Raw genomic sequence first — 18,283 nt, forward strand, 5'->3', positions numbered from 1 at the left:
AAGAATTTGATGTGTCCTTGTTCAAAGAGATGGGAGTTGTACTTGCATGACTGCAATATTTGCCTGAGAGGTGTTTCAAAGATGGCCGCCGAGTGACTTTGGTGTTGTCAATGACTCAACAAAACAAATGTGATCATCCAAGCAAGCAAACAAACACAACAAGTAATATTTTTTTTGCAAACCTTTATTTCGCATAGTGATATATTTATTAGTTTATTCTTTACAATCCAGAGAAATCTACTGAGGTGCATAGTTATGATAAGGGAATATGACATGTTTGTACAAAGGGAAATTTAGAGACAAAAGCTGTACATACATATATTTCTTTAAAATGTTCTCTTTTTTTTCTGAGTACATGAAGTGTGTCTAAGCGTTTAAAGTGCTCAGTCAGAGCCGGTGTTCACGAAACTATTATTCAAATTCTATTCATTCGGACCTTTTTACCTTTTGTTTAGCCAGTTCCTTTATAAACATACAGAAGAGAGAGTTCAAATGAAAGGAACGTTCTCCTGGGTGTGCTGATGATGGTACAGCAGGGCTTGTGTTTTAGTAGCTTTGAAAGTTGTATCCTTTAGGCTGTTGTCTTGGTTTACGTATAGGAATAACATCTCTAAAATTTGTCTAGTCTATTTAGTGCACAAAGAATACTTGTGCGCACGTCCGTAAAATATAAACGTTAAAACTCTATATATGTCCTTATAGAATGGCTAGGTTTGGATTAGCATGCTAGCCTACTAGTACTATTTTTCACAGTATGCAATATGCGGTTTTCAAAATGCATGTAATTCCTACCATACTTGTTTATGTGTTCAGTATGCATGGGTTATTGTTAAAACTATTAAAAATAGTTTTCGGTAGTTGAATTAAAACTGAAATCAAATATAAGCATTATATGAAAAACTAAAGCTTAAAACCAATAATGTTGACTTGAAATGAATTTACAGTTAAAGTTTAAGTACAAAAGATAATGCAAAATGCATTTTTTGAAAATATACAAATAAAATGTAATATATTTTTTTAAATAAATGTAATCATAGTATAAATAATACTAAAATTGCTATCCCGCAATGCACCCAACATGACTTTCCACTTCCAGTGGGATTGATTTTAACATCTTTTTCTGGATTTGTTTCTATTCATTTACACAAAATTTGATTTAAACATTTATATATATATATATAGTTTTATTTCCAAGATGTTAACTGGAGACCGTTTAATGAATTAAATGTATGACTTAAGTCATGTGATGACAGTGAAGCATAATGCATACTGTTTTGCATACTATTTTTTAAAAAGCGTACAGTATTCAATGTATACTGTGCAGTATGCAGTAAGCAGTAAACTTATTTGCAGTGTTGGGGAAAGGTACTTTTAAAGTGTAGCGCATTACAACTTCCTAAAAATGTAACTAGGCCTACTTGTATTGCTTAGTTACTTTTTATGGTAATGTTACGTTACGTTACTTTTGCGGTATGTTTTCTCACCTGGGCCGGGCTTGCTTGTTTTGTTTTTTTAATAGCAATAACAAAAAAGTTCTATTTTTTTGCAAATGTAAAGGCCCTGTCACACCAAAAGTGAAATTAATTTAAGCCTCAGGCTGAAGGAAATGCAAATTCACGCCTGTTTAGTAGAGGGTACAACTCAAACAAACCTTTCAGCTGTGCTGCCATTCTGGATCGCAGGATCGCAAATTTCAGCAGCAAATACATTGGTTAATAAACTGAGATTAAAAACTAAGTATATGTGTGTTATTTAACACATTTAATAATTATAAAAGTAACGATTTACTCTACTAGTTACTTGATAAAGTAATCCGATTACATGTCTAGTGTTACTTGTAATGCGTTACTACCCCCAACACTGCTTATTTGCCATTCCAAACATAGCCAGTGTGACTGGAATAGTTGAATCATTTAAAAATGTTGGAAGTCTTTAAATCCACTAGAGGGAGACAGAGTGTCTTGGAATGTGTTGGAGCACATAAGCAGTCCTCACACTCTTTTGGCTTGGCAGTGAGAGCGAGTCACCCAGGCAGTGAAATCCAGTTTTTTTTTTTTGTTTTTTTGGAAATCCATACTTTACAAAATGAAAATCTGTTTCCGAATAGGATCAGATCATCAGATCGAAGAGAGGCAAACCCTCAAATGAATATAAGTACAAGAATTTTAAAAGAGTGCACGTGGTTTTGGACATCCCACAAATGTAGAACAAATTCTCACTGCAAAATACAGAGAAAAACATTGTGCATTTGAAGCACATTTTATATTCCAAATCCCGTATTTTCTTTCAACCAAGATCGAGCAGCCTGCCTGAAAATGCAGCTCTAGATATTTACCTTAAATGATTAGCTGCAAGTGTGACATGCATTGTAGTAAGTCAATGTATACAGTTTTTCAGAGTAAAGAACTTGATAGCACATTATTTTTTAGCCTGTTTGGATGAGTATGCTCTTTTTATGATATGAATCAGACATCCCTTCTGTTTTCCTGCTATAGCCCTTCAGATCCAGAGAGAAACGCAGCTTGAATGACGTGTGCAGATTCATGGCTCAGTGCTGCACTGCAACACACTGCAGCTATGCAGTCTGCTCAGACATTACTAACCGAACCCAGATTTGGCTGAGCTGAGCCAACCATTTCAGCAGACATAAGCAACCAGACCAAGAGACAAATCTATACAGCTACGCACTATACCAGTGGTTCTCAACTGTCTGCCAACCAAATCAAATGGAGCCAAATGGATCACAGGTCCAGTTTTACAGCCGGAAAATATACTACTAAATGCATTAAACACAAAATGGCTACAAAATAGCCAAATAATCAGGTTAGGATAAAGTTAGGAAGAAAAGAAAAAATAATTCTGTGGTATTTTGACACATTTTTATCTGCCACTTGGTAGAAGTTAGTCCAGATTTCAACACAGACAGGTTACATGACCTCCAAAACCATGGACATAACTTGGATCTTTGCAGTTCATGGAAATATTAACAACTTTCAGTATTTGATTCTGAAGACACACTTCTGCGCAATAAGCATTATTTCTTACACTGCCTGATGTACAATGAATAGCAAAACCAGTTGAGAACCACCTATACCAAACAACAAATATCTGATTTAAAGAAATGCTAAATAGTTTTGAAAAAATATACATATACAAAGTCACAAAAACTGAGCAGAACATGAATTGGGTTAGCATAATAGCTTAAAATAGCTAAAAAAAAAAAAAAAAAAACAAGCTCTGCTAAAAAAAAAATCAAGTTGCTCATTTGCATACAACAGTCCATTCTTGGGAGCCTAGTGATGTTTTCTTGTTTTTTTTTTGTTTTTTTTTAACTTTCTTTTTTTACAGTATTGCTGATCTACGTAATCTCCTTGTGTATGTGATCGTTTAATCCATAAATACACTGGCTGAAAATGACAAAAGGCAACAAGCTGTAAGAAGCATAACATGTTCAAAATTCAGCCATAAATGAATCAAAGAAGCCATGTGAAAGCTCAACAACAATTAGGACCCTCAACTCTAATCACATGACTGTACAGTGCATCTGACAGACAGAGCGGCACCAAACCCTTTCTCCAAATCATGGCTGATTATGACACACATTTAAAGGGATTAAATGAAAATGGTCAATAAATACTTGGATTTCATACCGCTCTGTCAAAAGCATCCCAAACAGTTGAGATTGCTGAAGCCCCCTGATTTCTAAAAGAGAGTCAAGTGATTTGGAAGACTGCTAATATGTGCACATATAAGAGATATAGCCATTCAAAGAGACACATTATTCCTGTTCCGCTATTCTTAATATCACCACTGCAGCTATTCCTACATATTCAAATATCCTGCGATAAATTTGACGTCGCTCTTCGCTCTACATATACAATGCTCATTCAAAACGCATATATCTTTATGAATAAAGTGCCCAGAAACAACCCCTCTGAACTTTGCCATAACTACAACCCCTGCGTACATTCATCTTTGGGTTATGGCGGAAGACTAGTGAGGGTTTCATTGCATTTTTGCGGGGTAATCGCAAAGTGACATTCATCTCATGTTATGAATTCGTCAAAACATTTATACATAGACCAGATATAGATATGAGCGAGAATTGTGCATTTATGGGGTTTCCGATACAAAAGGAAAGAGGAAGACAAACAAAACAGGATGGAAGCAACACTAATCCTCCACCGTTTCCAGAGCTGCCAACTTTTCGAAAAATCTTGGAGTGAGATTTGGTGGGGCCAACCAAAATTTTGTCGCCGTACAAAGCAAATTTTTTTTTTCAGGGTTATTGGGACACTTTTTTCCCAATCATTTCAATGGCAAAGTTTTTCTATTTGGAAAAAATAAATGTGTACTTATTTTAATAATTTTATTTCACATCCTGCCCACTGATGTCCTAAAAGCAATGTTGCTATTGAAATACAGTGAATGTAATGTAGGCTATGCAATACATTGTGCAAAAAGGGGGTTTATACGGTGGCCAAAAACAAAATTAATAATTTTGAAAAAGCATTAGAATAGCCTACTTGATTACCCCATAATGGTCACTTTAATAAAAATATATTTACTTATGGGTTTCAAATTCCACATATGGCACATTTACTGTCCAACAACAAATATTTTAGAAATGTGTATATTTTAGTCAGAATTATTGAGCTATTTGCAGGTGGCGGCGCTCGATCACGGAATCTTGAGATTCACTTGCAGAAGCTCGTCCTCTCCAGACAGCAAAATGGACATATTTGCACGACTTTCTAACATTTACAGATGGAGAATATAATGTGAAATGTAAGTTATGCACTGAGGAAAGCACCACATCTCACCACAAACACCGCAAGTAGGCTATTTGTAAAGATATCTGTCAGCCTATCTCTCAGAGCATCTGAAAGGGCAAGCTGCTTTAAACTTTACATGTGAAATATCTTACCAGTTATTTTGAAGCCCTCAATATAAAACATGTGTCATGTTTAGGACGAATTGTAACATTTCAAGCTTTCTATAGGCCTATTTCTCATGTCTGTGAGGCAAGTAGGCTAGCTGCTGAGTTTGGGTTTATTTGAGACGCGCTCCAGTTCATCTGCAAAGTGAACACTGATTAAAATTAAGATAGGCTACAATTTATACAAAACTAAATTAACTTTACATAAATTAAAAATCATTTCTGACCCTATGTCTTTGACTTTGTCTATGCACTTTTCATAATAGCCTAGATGAAATTTAAAATAGCACTGGCTAATATTTAAACATAAATATTAAACAAAATAGCTACATTTAATAGCTACAACAAATACAGGCAAATTTCATGTCAGAACTGGATTTGAGCGAACGTTGTTTTACTGGTGAGCACGCTCATGAGTGGAGTTCATGAGTGGAGCATTCGCTTGAGCCGTGAGATTTGAGCTGAGCGTCACACCGCACCGCTTCCGGAATGTAGCTTTTGGGCGCACTACGCCGCCGTAGCCTATTTATTTGCACATTTATCTTGAACCCCCAAACTGAACGCATAACTACCATAGTCGATAACGAGTAGCTGGTAACTGGTAGATCTATAAACTCATCTTTGAGGCATTTGACCGACCAGGTTGACACTTCAGCGTGAGAAATCAGGGGTGTGGGGTGTGAGCGTGTGAAACCATTCAAATGCGTGTGTCTCACGGCCAATGCGTGAGAGTTGGCAGCTCTGCGTTTCACTAGCAGTTCTGTTTTGGCACTTGAATCTTAAATAACTCCTGAAACATTTGGAAAGTTGGCTTGTTTTGATAAACATAATTAGCTTTAACATCTAATGGAACAAAAACCCACACGTATTTTCTGCCATTTGTGTGTTTTCGTGGGTAAGCATCAAGCTAAACTGATATATGAGAAGATTTGATGGGTTCCCGCTAATGCTAATCACATGTTAACTGTAAGTAGCCATTGAGAGGCATGTGAGGTATTGCAATGCATTATATTTTGTCACAAAAGTTTTTCACTTGTTTCTGTATTATATGATGATATGAAAACAGTATTCTGAAAGGACTGGTTTAGCGCACAGACGTTGCTAGCTGGCTAGTTCAGATGCCAAAAAATCAACATTAGCAGTTAGCAACAATAGCCGTGTGGTGTTTGGATGGTATGATGGTATGAACTAGCGAGGGTGATGTTGTATACGACGAGCACAGATTGGTCATGTTCAGATCACGTGAGGAAAGACACGATTCAGATAAATGGATACATAGTACACTAGATGTACTGTATAAAACGTTCACATGCATTAAGAAAAGTTATTGGTTATTTTTGTTGAAAGCAGCATCAGAAGATCATTCATTTCCTACAGGGAGTTGGTTTCTGGGGATTGTCTTTATATTTTAATGTGATTATTTTCTTTTTTTTTTGCCTTTTTTTATGTGAGCATTGTAGAATTAACATATTTAAATAGCATTTGAAGGCTCCCAGGAAGCATGTGGAGCTTGAAGCGTTTACAGGCACCTGTGTTTTATCTAAAGCAGAAGAAATTAAAAAGAAATTAATAGAATAAACTGTGCTTGGCTGAATTCTGGATATACACCCCTTATCTGCATCTCAGGTAAGTCTTTTTTCCCCTTCTGACCCTTTAAAGAACGCTATTAGACATGAAAAATACTCTACGCAAACTCATTTTCAGACACAAAATGTGTCAGAATACAATTTCCAATGAACTTGGTGTTGTATTATCAGCATTGCCACAAGGGGTGCTATTGCGTAGAGGGTGTTTCTGGCCTTCAAGTGCACTCACATCCTGCTCTTTATGACTCATAATCATTTGTAAAATTGGCGGGAGTGGTTAATAATTCAGAATCGGTTAGCTGCTTGAATTGGTGGTAAACATATTCCAATTTCAAGAGGCACCCATGGTTTTATGCGTAAATTGTTTAGTATTTTTCCATAAAGGCGTTTGTGTGTTTGTTTTGTTACTGTTTTCTGTTGACCTCAGGATCATTTGGAATGCAGTGTGAAGAAGATATATAAAGTTGCACAGGAAAAGTTTATCGCAAACATTTCTTTATGTGGGTCTTGTGCTTTCGAGCATTGAAGGGATATGGCAGTTTGTGAAGAAGGCAGTGTGAGTGTGCTGTGTCTCACAGACAAGATAGAGCAGAATGCAAGCACACCAAAGCGTCACCCATCATCTGCTTTCTGTTAGCGTTTCTGTCCACCAAAGGGTGTGTGATCCAGCCCTGCAGCACTTCGTATTCTTCCTCAAGCACAGTCTAAAATATATTTCATATATATGTTCACATATTTTTATATATATAGCATTTTTCTTATGAGATAAAGAGAATAAAACTGTCCATTGTTATGACTTTCCTTCAATCTGTTATAATTATGCATGTATACATATGCTCATATATGTACACATACATGCTTTTTTTCATGCCTTTGGTGTTGGTTTGCTGTCTGCTTTGGATCCCGGGAGGCCATTTTCTGTATTGTCATTCCCTGAAGAGCTCACAAGGCACTCTTTACTATAAGAAAGAGGAAAAAAAGACAGACATTGTAGGATCAATGACAATTAAAAGTGTCCATGACAAAGAAAAGGAAACTAACTTCGCCTTATACTATTTATCTGATACTACTTTAACCCTCATCCATCCCTCGGGTCGTTTTGACAGATAAAACATTGAGAGTTCATCGGAGTGGTCCAAGGCCTTAGGACTTTTGTCGCACTTGAACCACGAATGCACAAACAAATGGACTGGAATCGAGTTTTGTGGTTGAAATTTAAACAAATCCTTCCCTCACGAGTCAATTTGACCCCCACAGGAATGAATGGAATGCGAGGAATGCTTCAGTGCACATAGAAAAACTGTTCATGTTCAAAATTCAAACTAAAAATGCTAAAACATTACCAAAAATTATTTTATAAATGTCTGAATGCATACTGAAGAGAAAATGACTTCAGGGCCCAGCGGAACAGCTCATTTGCTCCATATAGAGCTATAAGGCCATTTCGTGGCAAGAGCCATGACATATCATGTTATAATATCTTTTTTCCACAAGAGATCGTCAAACAGCGCCGGCACTCCCACCAAGTGCTGAGGGGGCACCACAAGAAGACCCATTAAAAAGAAGTCATTTTCGGGTCATTTTGACCCGCAAGGGAAAGATTTGTAACAAATTGCGAGGGAAGGATGAGGGTCGAGGTGTGGTCACATTTACTGGTGTTCTGAGAGTGTTCAATAGTCATTAATGTCACTAGGAATACTTGAGATTGGGAATTTTGCATAAGAACAAAAGTTTTCCTATGTACATTTCACAACTGGTTCAAGCTGATCACATGGATTCACCAAGCCGATTAACTGAAAGTTCACTTCTGTGTGAGCTGTGCTTCATGCACTACTGACAATAGACAATGGACCTCTTTTTGGCCATTACATTTTTGCTAATGTGACCGTTCCCTATCCCCATGACATCATTTCTTGTTTAATGTTTTACAATTTTAAACTACTTAATAAAGTTTTCTTTTCAATAATTTTACTCTTTACTCTGAGAATGTGTTCTTAAGTATGATTCAGGATTTTAATGAGTTTTATTTCAGAGAGAGGATAGGGAAATGTTGTCCTGGGAGGGATGACCCCTATCACCATTACCCAGAATGCCTTGTTATTGACATTTACTCAAAATGACAGAATGATATTTATTGACATTTGCTCTGGTCTCACAGGGATTTTTTTTTTAACAGCCAGCATGTCAAAGTCACCAGACGAGCACTGCTTGTTATTGTGCAGAACACATGCCACAATTTACAGAGAACAGAAGGAGGATGACTCTGCATATTTCTTCGTGATCTATCTATCTATCTATCTGTCTGTCCGTCCGTCCGTCCGTCCGTCCGTCCGTCCGTCCGTCCGTCCGTCCGTCCGTCCGTCCGTCCGTCCGTCTATCTATCTATCTATCTATCTATCTATCTATCTATCTATCTATCTATCTATCTATCTATCTATCTATCTATCTATCTATCTATCTATCTATCTATCTATCTATCTATCTATCTATCTATCTAATAGGACTTCTTTTAAACTAAAATGTACTTCATGTAAAACATACTTTATGTACTTCTCAGAAATGTACTTAAAATTACACTTAAGTATACTTGAATTATACTGACAGAAAATAAATGTATATTTGTATGTGTATAAGTATAAGTATATATGGGCAATACCTATCTTTTGATTGAAATATACTTAAAAGAAAAATTATGTATACTTGGCTTGTAGTTACTAATTTGATTGAGTAGCCTATTAAATACTTTATATATATATATATATATATACATAGTTTTATATACACTGTCTTATAGACTTGGATTGTTTGAAAATATAGATTTATAAAGAAAGCAGATATATTCCTAATTATGAGTACCTGAATTTTTGTGTGGGCAAGTCCTTCAAATCTACTTAACTCTTTCCCTGCTAATTTTCCGGCAATCCATGTTTTCACTATTATACTGTAGGAGGCGCTATTATGCATGCTCTGAAAATACAGAATCTCCAGGTGAAGAAGAAGCAGAAACAAGCGATAGAGTCATTGCTTATGTGCATGTAATCTAATGTGATCATCAGACATTACACAGTATAAATCAAAACTTATTTAGTCAATTTAGTCCTGAGTAGTATTGAAATAGTACACTTACAAGTATACATTGATATTAGTTTACTTGCTACATAAAGTATACATAAAAATATACTTGAGCTTTACTTGAGTATACTTGATAACATGATCAGGGCTCTACGCTAACATTTTTCTTGAGGAGCACTTGTGCTCCTAATTAAAAAAAATTAGGAGCACAGTCAAAAATTTAGGAGCACTTTCTGATCAATAACACGTATTCCAATTATAACTTTCCCATTACAGGATGATCTTTGTCCCTTTAAATTAATGTCCAGGGGCATTTTTACCATTATAAGAGCAATGTTTTCTAATCTTATTAAATGTATGCATCATCTTTTGTCAATTTCTTCATTTAAAATAGAAAAGTTTTTTTTTAAAATGTTAATTTAAACAATAAATTCAGTTAGAGCAATAAGACACAACCAGACTGTTACCAATCAAATTAAATCAGCATCAAAAGTAGAAGTGGCACAGAAGCTCTATCTGAAATGGTGTTTAGATACATTTACATGCAGCTCATGGGTAAATAATGTTGTATAAATGTTTTAAATATAAGTTTTTGAATTTAGAAATAGGCTATGTACAAGTTAAACTTAAACTTAGTTAAAATATTTATATTTTAAATAAAAAGTCCATGCAAAGTATAAATATGAAAATAAAACAGCCAGTAGGTGGCGTCAAGTCTATGTGGGAGTCATTGATTCAGTCGTTCAAACGCAGATTCATTCGATCGAACCGCTTGGAGATGCACAACTGGTGTTGTTTTGATTTTCACAAAATAAAAATTGTGGCTAAAACGTTGTTACTTAATATCAACTTGTCTATTGGACTTTTGTACAAGATCAGTATCACATTTGCAATCATGCCAATACTCGAGTCGGAGCAATAGCAGTCCGTAACTTTTGGCGCTCTGGCGCTAATAAACAGAACTGCGTGCATCTTGCGGAAGAACACTGCAGTCGGATCTACTTCTCTCTGTGTGTGTCTATGGCGATTGGCGAGTCGGAGTCACACAGGGACTGTGCTCCTCCACAGCGCTGCGAACCAAACTGGAATAGTCAGAATAGAAACACTTATTATATGTGTACCGTAGTGATTCAGGGTAAGATAAAAACACGGTTTGGAAACTGGATTCATGATGTACTCACTCATATGCATCTAGTCATTTTTAAACTCAATAAATGTTATGGACTGCAGCTGATAAAGATTTAAATCAAGAACTCATACAGGAGCGTTTTTAAATTATTTTATATTAATTCATTTTTGGTGGCATTTTTGCCCCAAGCCCCTGTTAATTTCTGACCTTGTTTATGATAATCCAAATGTGGTATTTCTAGTTAAGTTTGGCTGCAAAGAAACATCAGCGCGAGCCGCGAGGCGTCTGGTAAGTGCATGGCCGCGTCACGCCTGTTTTATCCATAGACCGTGGTTTCACCATTTAATCTGTGAAGTGTAGTCCGTCGCACACGTTTTTTGCACTTGCTCCGCTGACAGAAGGCATGAAAAGCAGTTGATTGCAGCACGAAACGTAACAGTTGCTCAGTCAGTCAGTGTTTTTAGTTTTTATTCCGATTGTATTATACATTTATTCACGAGAAGCGATCGGGTCACTCGCACCGGTGCGCCTAAATATTTTTTCGCAGTCGCACGCAGTAATTTATAGGCGCAAATGCGCCCAAAATGGTCGCTATGTAGAGCCCTGATGATCTTGAAGTATACTTCTGATGTATCTTTAAACACAACCAAGGGCAGAGTTTTTGACACAGGATAAAACTGACTTACTTCTTCTCCTGGACCTTGCTTAGAACGGCGACGGCTACAGCTTTCACCACCATAATGAGAATAATCAGGCCTATGACCCCTCCGAGCACGGACACAATGATTAAGGTCAATGTGTTGTCCACTTCTTTCACTGCAAAGACAAACACGTGTTGAGATGCTGGTATAACTCAACAGGAAGAAACTATGGGATTCAATTCCAGCCAAATGTACTGTGGTCACAGATCAAAAAATGAGGGTGATTTCAAAATGTAAAAATATATTGCACACAACTTAAACTTATGTAATGTGTTCTTGAAAAATATGTTTTCCTTGGTTTTATTACTCTGTATTTTGTGCTCTTACATTTTCTGTTCATATTTTAATTGTTTATATGCTTGTGCTGTTTTTCTCTTCGCTCTTCTTTCCATGTGCTGCACTTGTCCAGAAGACAAATTCCCGCCACTCACAAGATGTAAACAGCCCCCTGTCTCAGTGCAGAGGTCTGTTGGGTACAGAGGATAAAGTCCCGCCACTCACAAGATGTAAAGAGCCCCCTGTCTCAGCGCAGCGGTCTGTCGTGTACAGAAGACAACTTCCCGCCATTCACATGATGTAAACAGCTCCCTGTCTCAGTGCAGCGGTCCTTTGGGTACAAAGGACAAAGTCCCGGCATTCACAAAAATACAAAAAAGTTTGGCACTTGTACGATACAAGCAGCCCCCTGTCTCAGTGCAGCGGTCTATCATGTACAGAAGACAAATTCCCGCCACAGGACATATGCAGCCCACTGTCTCAAAGTTCAGACTCAGGGCATGGAAAAAGATCCAGTCCTCCCTCAATAGCATGATAATACGCAGCCCACTGTCTCACAGTGTTCGAAACATGGAAAAGCTCCAGTCATGTATAGGGGAGATAGTTGCGTACGACAACCCATGAATATTTACACTCTTCATCTACTAGCCGTTTTACTTTCATATTTAATCGATAGAGGGTATGCATTGACATCACTTTCCGGGACTGAGTGGAAAAAGAGCCTGCTGTGTGACTGGAAGTAATAGGGGAAAATGCGAAAACATGGGTAAAACGCAATTATCAGTTTAAACTTAAGGTTGGACTCAATATAGTGTTCCTTACATCTTACCAAAGCTCCAGTGATCCATGGATATTGACATGCAGCCAGGTATTGCGTTTCCTGACATTAATATGAGCCTTATTTCGACGCTGGGGAAATACATAAAGCAAATATAATATAGGTAGGTCTAAATCTGGGTGATCACTCATATCAATATCATATTGATAATAATATCATATATAATATTATAATGTTGTGTATAATACTATAGACACAGCCACTTGATTGAGAGATTTATTTTTGATGGAATAATTACTTTATAATGTTATTGGAGTCTTACACACATGCTGTACAGTTACTCTGAGCCGTGCATTAATTTCAGTGGTGACAGATATTATGGGATGGTTTGATGCAGCACAGGAGATGCAGATAACTTGATGTTGACCCTTAAGAAACTTTAATTAATGCTGTCACGTAACAAATCTGCTTCAAATGGAATTAAAAATTAAATGAATTGTTAATTACAACAATGAACGCATTTTGAACAGTGAGAGGCGCCGGCGCTACACCCTAAGTTGAATACGGAAGACGAGCAGTATAGCCCGAAAAATATGGACTCGGACTACGTGTCAGAGCCGCATGGAGGGTTCTAGTGAGTTGAGCTCAAGCAGAGGTCAATGCCCAGTTTACACAGACAAGACCCGTGCTTGTAGCTCAGGGACATCCAGGTTATAGAATCAGGTGAAAGTAGATGGCGAGGACCAACCGGCCACCACACAAATGTCACCACTGGACACTAATGATTTTTTACAAGGGAAATTAATCAATCAAAAACTTACTTTAGCTGGACAGTAACTTTTTTCTAGAGCTCATGTACAGCCAAAGCTGGACAATAACTTTTTTCTAGAGCTCATGTACAGCCAAAACAATCTCTCACCCGCTTGACCGATGCCAACAATAGTTGGAGAGCGGTCTTAAGCGAAAGGAGCCGTAGTTCGACAAGGTGGAGTGGCTCAAAGGGAGGGCCCTTGAGGGACCTGAGAATTGTAGACAGATAGACTTTAGACATACAGGGAACTGTGAATGGGGCGGAGCGGCTTAAGCCTCCTAGCCTGCTTTAAAAAGTGAACAGTCAGGTCACATTTGCCTATGGACTGGCCAGCCACAGAAGTGTGGAATGCTGCTCTGGCTACCACATAGACTTTGAGCATGGAAAGGGTGCAAACCTTATCCAGCAGCTACCGAAGGAACGACAGTACCAGTGAAATGTCACAGGACGTCGGGTCTCCACTCCTATCTGCGCACCAGTTGGAGAAGACAGACCATTTAAGGGTCTCGTGGAAGGGGCTCTAGCTTATGAAACAGTGTTCAGGACCATCGCGGGGAGGTCCATCGGCTCCCGTTGAGGGGCCAAAGGTGAAGTGTGCCAGATTGTTCCTTTTGCTTGAGAAAGGAGGTCCTTCCTCAGGGGAATCAGCCAAGGGGCTGCTGAGAGCAGCTGTGTCAACTCTAGGAGACATGGTTGTTTCTGCCAGAGGGGTACCACCAGAACTGCGTGTCTGTCCTCCTTGATCCGTCTGATGACCTGAGGGAGCAGCACGACTGGAGGGAAGGCGTTTAGGGGAAGGCAGGGCCAATTGTGGGTCAGCGCATCCCTGTCCTTCAAGAAATATATTGGGCATTGAGATTTGTCAAAGAGGTCAACCTCTGCCTTCCCGAAGATACTCCAGATCATACAAACCGTCTGGGGGTGAAGTGTCCATTCTTCTGAGGACACATTGCCCCGTTGCCACGTGCACCGCTCTCAGTGAGTGCAGAATGGGTTGTGCCCATAAGAGAAGGCATCTCGCCAGGTTGTACAGAGGCCTTGATCTGAGTCACCCTTGGTGGTTTATGTAGGACAATACCGCCATGGTGTCCTTTCAGATCTGGCAGGAAAGTTTTGAGGGCCAGAAAGACTGCCAGCATTTCCAGGGAGTTGATATAAAGCAGTTTTCGATGCTCGACCAGAAGCCAGAAGTCGGCCTGCCCTCGCACAGAGCTCGCCAACCAGTGTTGGAAGCGTCTGTTGAGACCACCTTCTTTCTGGAGACCATCCCATTTGGAACCAACAAGGGTCCTTCTAAGGGGTGTGAGTGTCAAGCTCGGCCTCTGACTGGGCTAGGACAAGCCAGTCGTCGATGTAATTCAGAACGCGTTCGGCCTTCTGTCTCAAAAGGGAGAGGGCCATGTCCATGCACTTCATGAAAGTGTGTGGAGCTAGGGACAGTCCAAATGGAAGGACCGTATACTGATAGGCCACCCCCTCGAACGCGAATCTCAAGAACAGTCTGTGATGGAGGGGCTATCTGAATGTGAAAGTTGTCGTCGCCGGCACTGAGTGAGCTTGATCCGCTGCAGGGTTGCAGGAAGAGAAGATGATCGTTGCTGAAGGATAATTAATCTGATTCCCTATGTCAGAATGCCTGCTTATACAGAGGGATAGACCATTTCGGTGGGCTATGGCAGGCTTTCTCCCCTGTGCAGTTTTACTGCGTTACTCTATAATCTTCAGTAATTGGAGAAAAATGTGTTTTCCCATTGTGTCTACAGTCGCAGTACAAGTGAACTGTATCAAAAGGGAACTCAGAATTCCCAATCTCAGGGTGTCAAGTTTTAACTCAATTTTAACTCAGAGTTCGTTGAACCTCCTTATTGCAACAGATCACCAGATAGGTTATGAGTAGCAGTGACAGGTCAAATTCCTAAAGTCTGCAATTTTTAACTCTTTTTTTTTTTTTTTCAAAGAAATGAAACAGGGGTTCAAAACTGCAGGGTGTTTCACCTTAGCATATTGACATCATGAGCTATGTAATATTTTTTTAACACCAAATACCCATTTAACAATATTAACAATCCTAACAAGCATGCACATTAAAAAGAGAAGTATCTCATGTATCTCAAAAAGAGGAATTTAATTATTTGTATATGTCCATAGTTCAGATATGTCCATAGTTCCCTCTTCGATTGACTGGCTACAGGATGAGCCGTCAATCTAGAACTGATCAATGGTGACGCTTAAGCCCGCCCTAATTTACATGAAACACGAACTGCAACATTTGGAAAAGCAAGTGCAGAATGTGGAAAGAAAAGGGAAGAGAATAACTGCACAAGCATACAAAGGAGTAAAACATGAGCAGAAAATGTAATAAAACCAGGAAAAACAACAATTAAGAACATAAACATAAGTATAAGTTTAAGGGCCCTATTTTAACGATCTGAAACACAAGTGTCAAAGCGCGAAGCGCAAGTAACTTTGTGGGCGGGTCTCGGCGCTGTTGCTATTTTCCCGGCGGGATAAATGGCTCTTGCGCCCGGTGCAAATCTAAAATGGGTTGGTCTGAAGTAGCTTCATTATTCATAGGTGTGGTTTGGGCGTAACGTGAATAAACCAATCCGAGCGTCATCCAACATTCCCTTTAAAAGCAGGTGCGCAAGTTCCATTATGGATTGCTATTATTATGGCGTATTTACCAGGCGCACGCCAGGAGCGGTTCACAGCCGAGGAGACTGATGTTCTTGTAAGAGCAGTGAAAGACAGAGAAGTGAAGTTGTAATGTTGTACATTATGGTAAAGGTGATTTCACAGTCTTTTTTTTTTTTTTCAGTCTTTCAGTTTTTTCAGTTTTTCAGTCGATTTTTTTTCCTGGTTCTTGACGGACAAACCAATTTGTCAGATGTCCTTATATACATATATGTCTTGCCACTATTGGGCAAACAGGTCTTATCCTTAATTATTACAATTAGCCTGAATCATTTGTAAGCTAGATTTATGCCTATTTTTTCACATCTTCGTGGCACACCACAATGATTTCCGTCATCTCATGTGTTAATATTTTTTTAGTGTAACAATTTATGATTTGCAAAAATAACTGTTGCATCTGTGTAGGTTACATGAGCAAAGTGTATGCGCGTTGTGCACGCTATACATTATGGTCAAGCATGCGCCCTTAAAATAGCATAATGAACAACGCGCAACGCGCCACTGACTTTAGACTAGGTTTTTTCTGGTCAGTGGCGCAATTGTTTAATGGAACAGCAAAATAGCACCAGGGATTGTTTGCGCCGGAACACGCCTCCTTTTTTGCGCTGAACCGCCCAGGGAGCGCAAGTTCATTCACTAGTTTAGCGACGTGCTTCTGTGGAGGGAAAAGCGCGCTTTGCGCGGGTGCAAAATAGGAATGACACATGCGTCGGTGTACAAAGTCAATTGCGCTGGGTGCAAGATAGGGCCCTAAGGGTGCAATATAATTTTTTTGTGTACTAAGTGTTTGAAGTTTGATTCATGCTTGTTATTTTTTTAAATGCGCTTTTAATTTTTTGATTCACGCTTATTATATTTTGAACCGTGACCACATTGTTTGCTATTCTGCTAATCATTTTGTATTATTTTTTTTCAGTTTGTGTTGTGCAATATATTTTTACATGTGTTTTAAATTTTTGATTCAGTTATTATTTTTGATCTGTGACCGCAATACTTTTAGGCGGAATATTGATCCTATAAGAAATTTAAAATACATACACTATTTTTTTTAAATACATACACTTGAGGCCTTTTGCAAAACTGAGAATGGAAACTCACATTCGTCCACCACATAAAGAGTGAAAATTGCACTATGGTTGCGTTCCTTCTCCTTAGGGTTGCGGGCGAAGCAGATGTAATCTCCCTGGTCCTCGAAGGTGACGTTATGCAGTAAGATGGAGATGTTATTATTCTTGCTGGAGCCAACAAACTCAATACGCTCATGATAGATTTTCACGTTGGGTTCTACTCCTTCTGCTGGGATAATGGCCTCACAAAGCTGAGGGAATAGATCACAGGGAGATACATTAATATCACAGAATTAGAAACAAAATATCAAACTAAGTGTTGTGTATTTATTTTTGCTTGAATAATTCTCTCTGTCTCTCTCTCTCTCTCTCTCTCTCTCTCTCTCTCTCTCTCTCTCTCTCTCTCACTTAAGTATATATATGAAGAGTTCAGATGCAAAAGCCTCTAAAAGCCACTTTGGTCAAAAATGAGATAATGATACTCAGTGAATGCTCTCCGCATATAGTATACGTTCATAAAATACTTTCAGTTCAAACCCACTGAGTCCCAGCCTCTGCCCATTCAGAAGTATCAGTACTTAGGTAGAAACCTATACATGACAAAAGCCTGACAAAAATGCTTATTTTAAAGAAAAACATCAGATAGACTTAGAGGCTTTTGCATCTGAAGTCTTCATATATACAGTATATATATATATATATATATATATATATATATATATATATATATATATATATATATATATATATATATATATATATATATATATATATATATATATACTGATAAAAAGGGTAATAAACTGAGAAATCAAAATTTCCTTGAACTTTTGACTTATAAGAATATCATGTAAAGCCGCGTTTCCACCGCAGGAACTTTCCCCAGGAACTAGGGACTTTGGGGTGGTACTCGGTGTGTTTCGACCGCAGGAACCAGGGTCTAAATGAAGTTCCGGGTAAATATTTCCCCCTCCAAATGGCCCTGCTCGCGAGGTAGTACTTTTCGAACTTTCGGGGGTGGGACTTGGGCGCTGAACATGCTGATCGGTTGAGCTCACGCAGCATTTTATTTCAACCGGCATTTTTAAACGTCTTGCAAGGTTCGTTCTGCGTTCAGTAAATATCAGTCTTGCTCTTTCTGTCCGATGGCGCGCGTTGTCTCAGCAATCGCACGGTCAATGTCCGTAGTAGCTGATAATACGTTGTCTTATTTTAAATCTAGCTTTATGA

The 18,283-nt window shown here is 38.5% G+C and overlaps 1 protein-coding gene across 3 annotated transcripts in view; it reads right to left on the reverse strand.

The window, feature by feature from the left end:
- Positions 1 to 6,281: 6,281 nt before the first annotated feature.
- The window catches only part of scn4ba (sodium channel, voltage-gated, type IV, beta a), a 48,172-nt gene continuing 36,170 nt past the window's right edge, over positions 6,282 to 18,283 (reverse strand). The window contains exons 3-6 of one of the 3 annotated variants that reach the window (XR_013817092.1): positions 17,085 to 17,304; positions 11,413 to 11,542; positions 7,142 to 7,484; positions 6,385 to 6,749 (exon numbers count right to left, since the gene is read on the reverse strand). Coding sequence is in view for 2 of the 3 variants with exons in the window: in XM_079823999.1 (XP_079680125.1) it covers positions 7,391 to 7,484; positions 11,413 to 11,542; positions 17,085 to 17,304 (444 nt within the window). In the remaining variant the exon portion in view is untranslated. Of the gene's footprint in view, positions 7,485 to 11,412; positions 11,543 to 17,084; positions 17,305 to 18,283 lie in introns of all 3 variants that reach the window. The other 2 variants (XM_079824000.1, XM_079823999.1) reach the window with 2 other exon arrangements.

This window comes from Gobio gobio (assembly GCF_949357685.1).
Source record: "Gobio gobio genome assembly, chromosome: 8".
Taxonomy (NCBI): Eukaryota; Metazoa; Chordata; class Actinopteri; order Cypriniformes; family Gobionidae; genus Gobio; species Gobio gobio.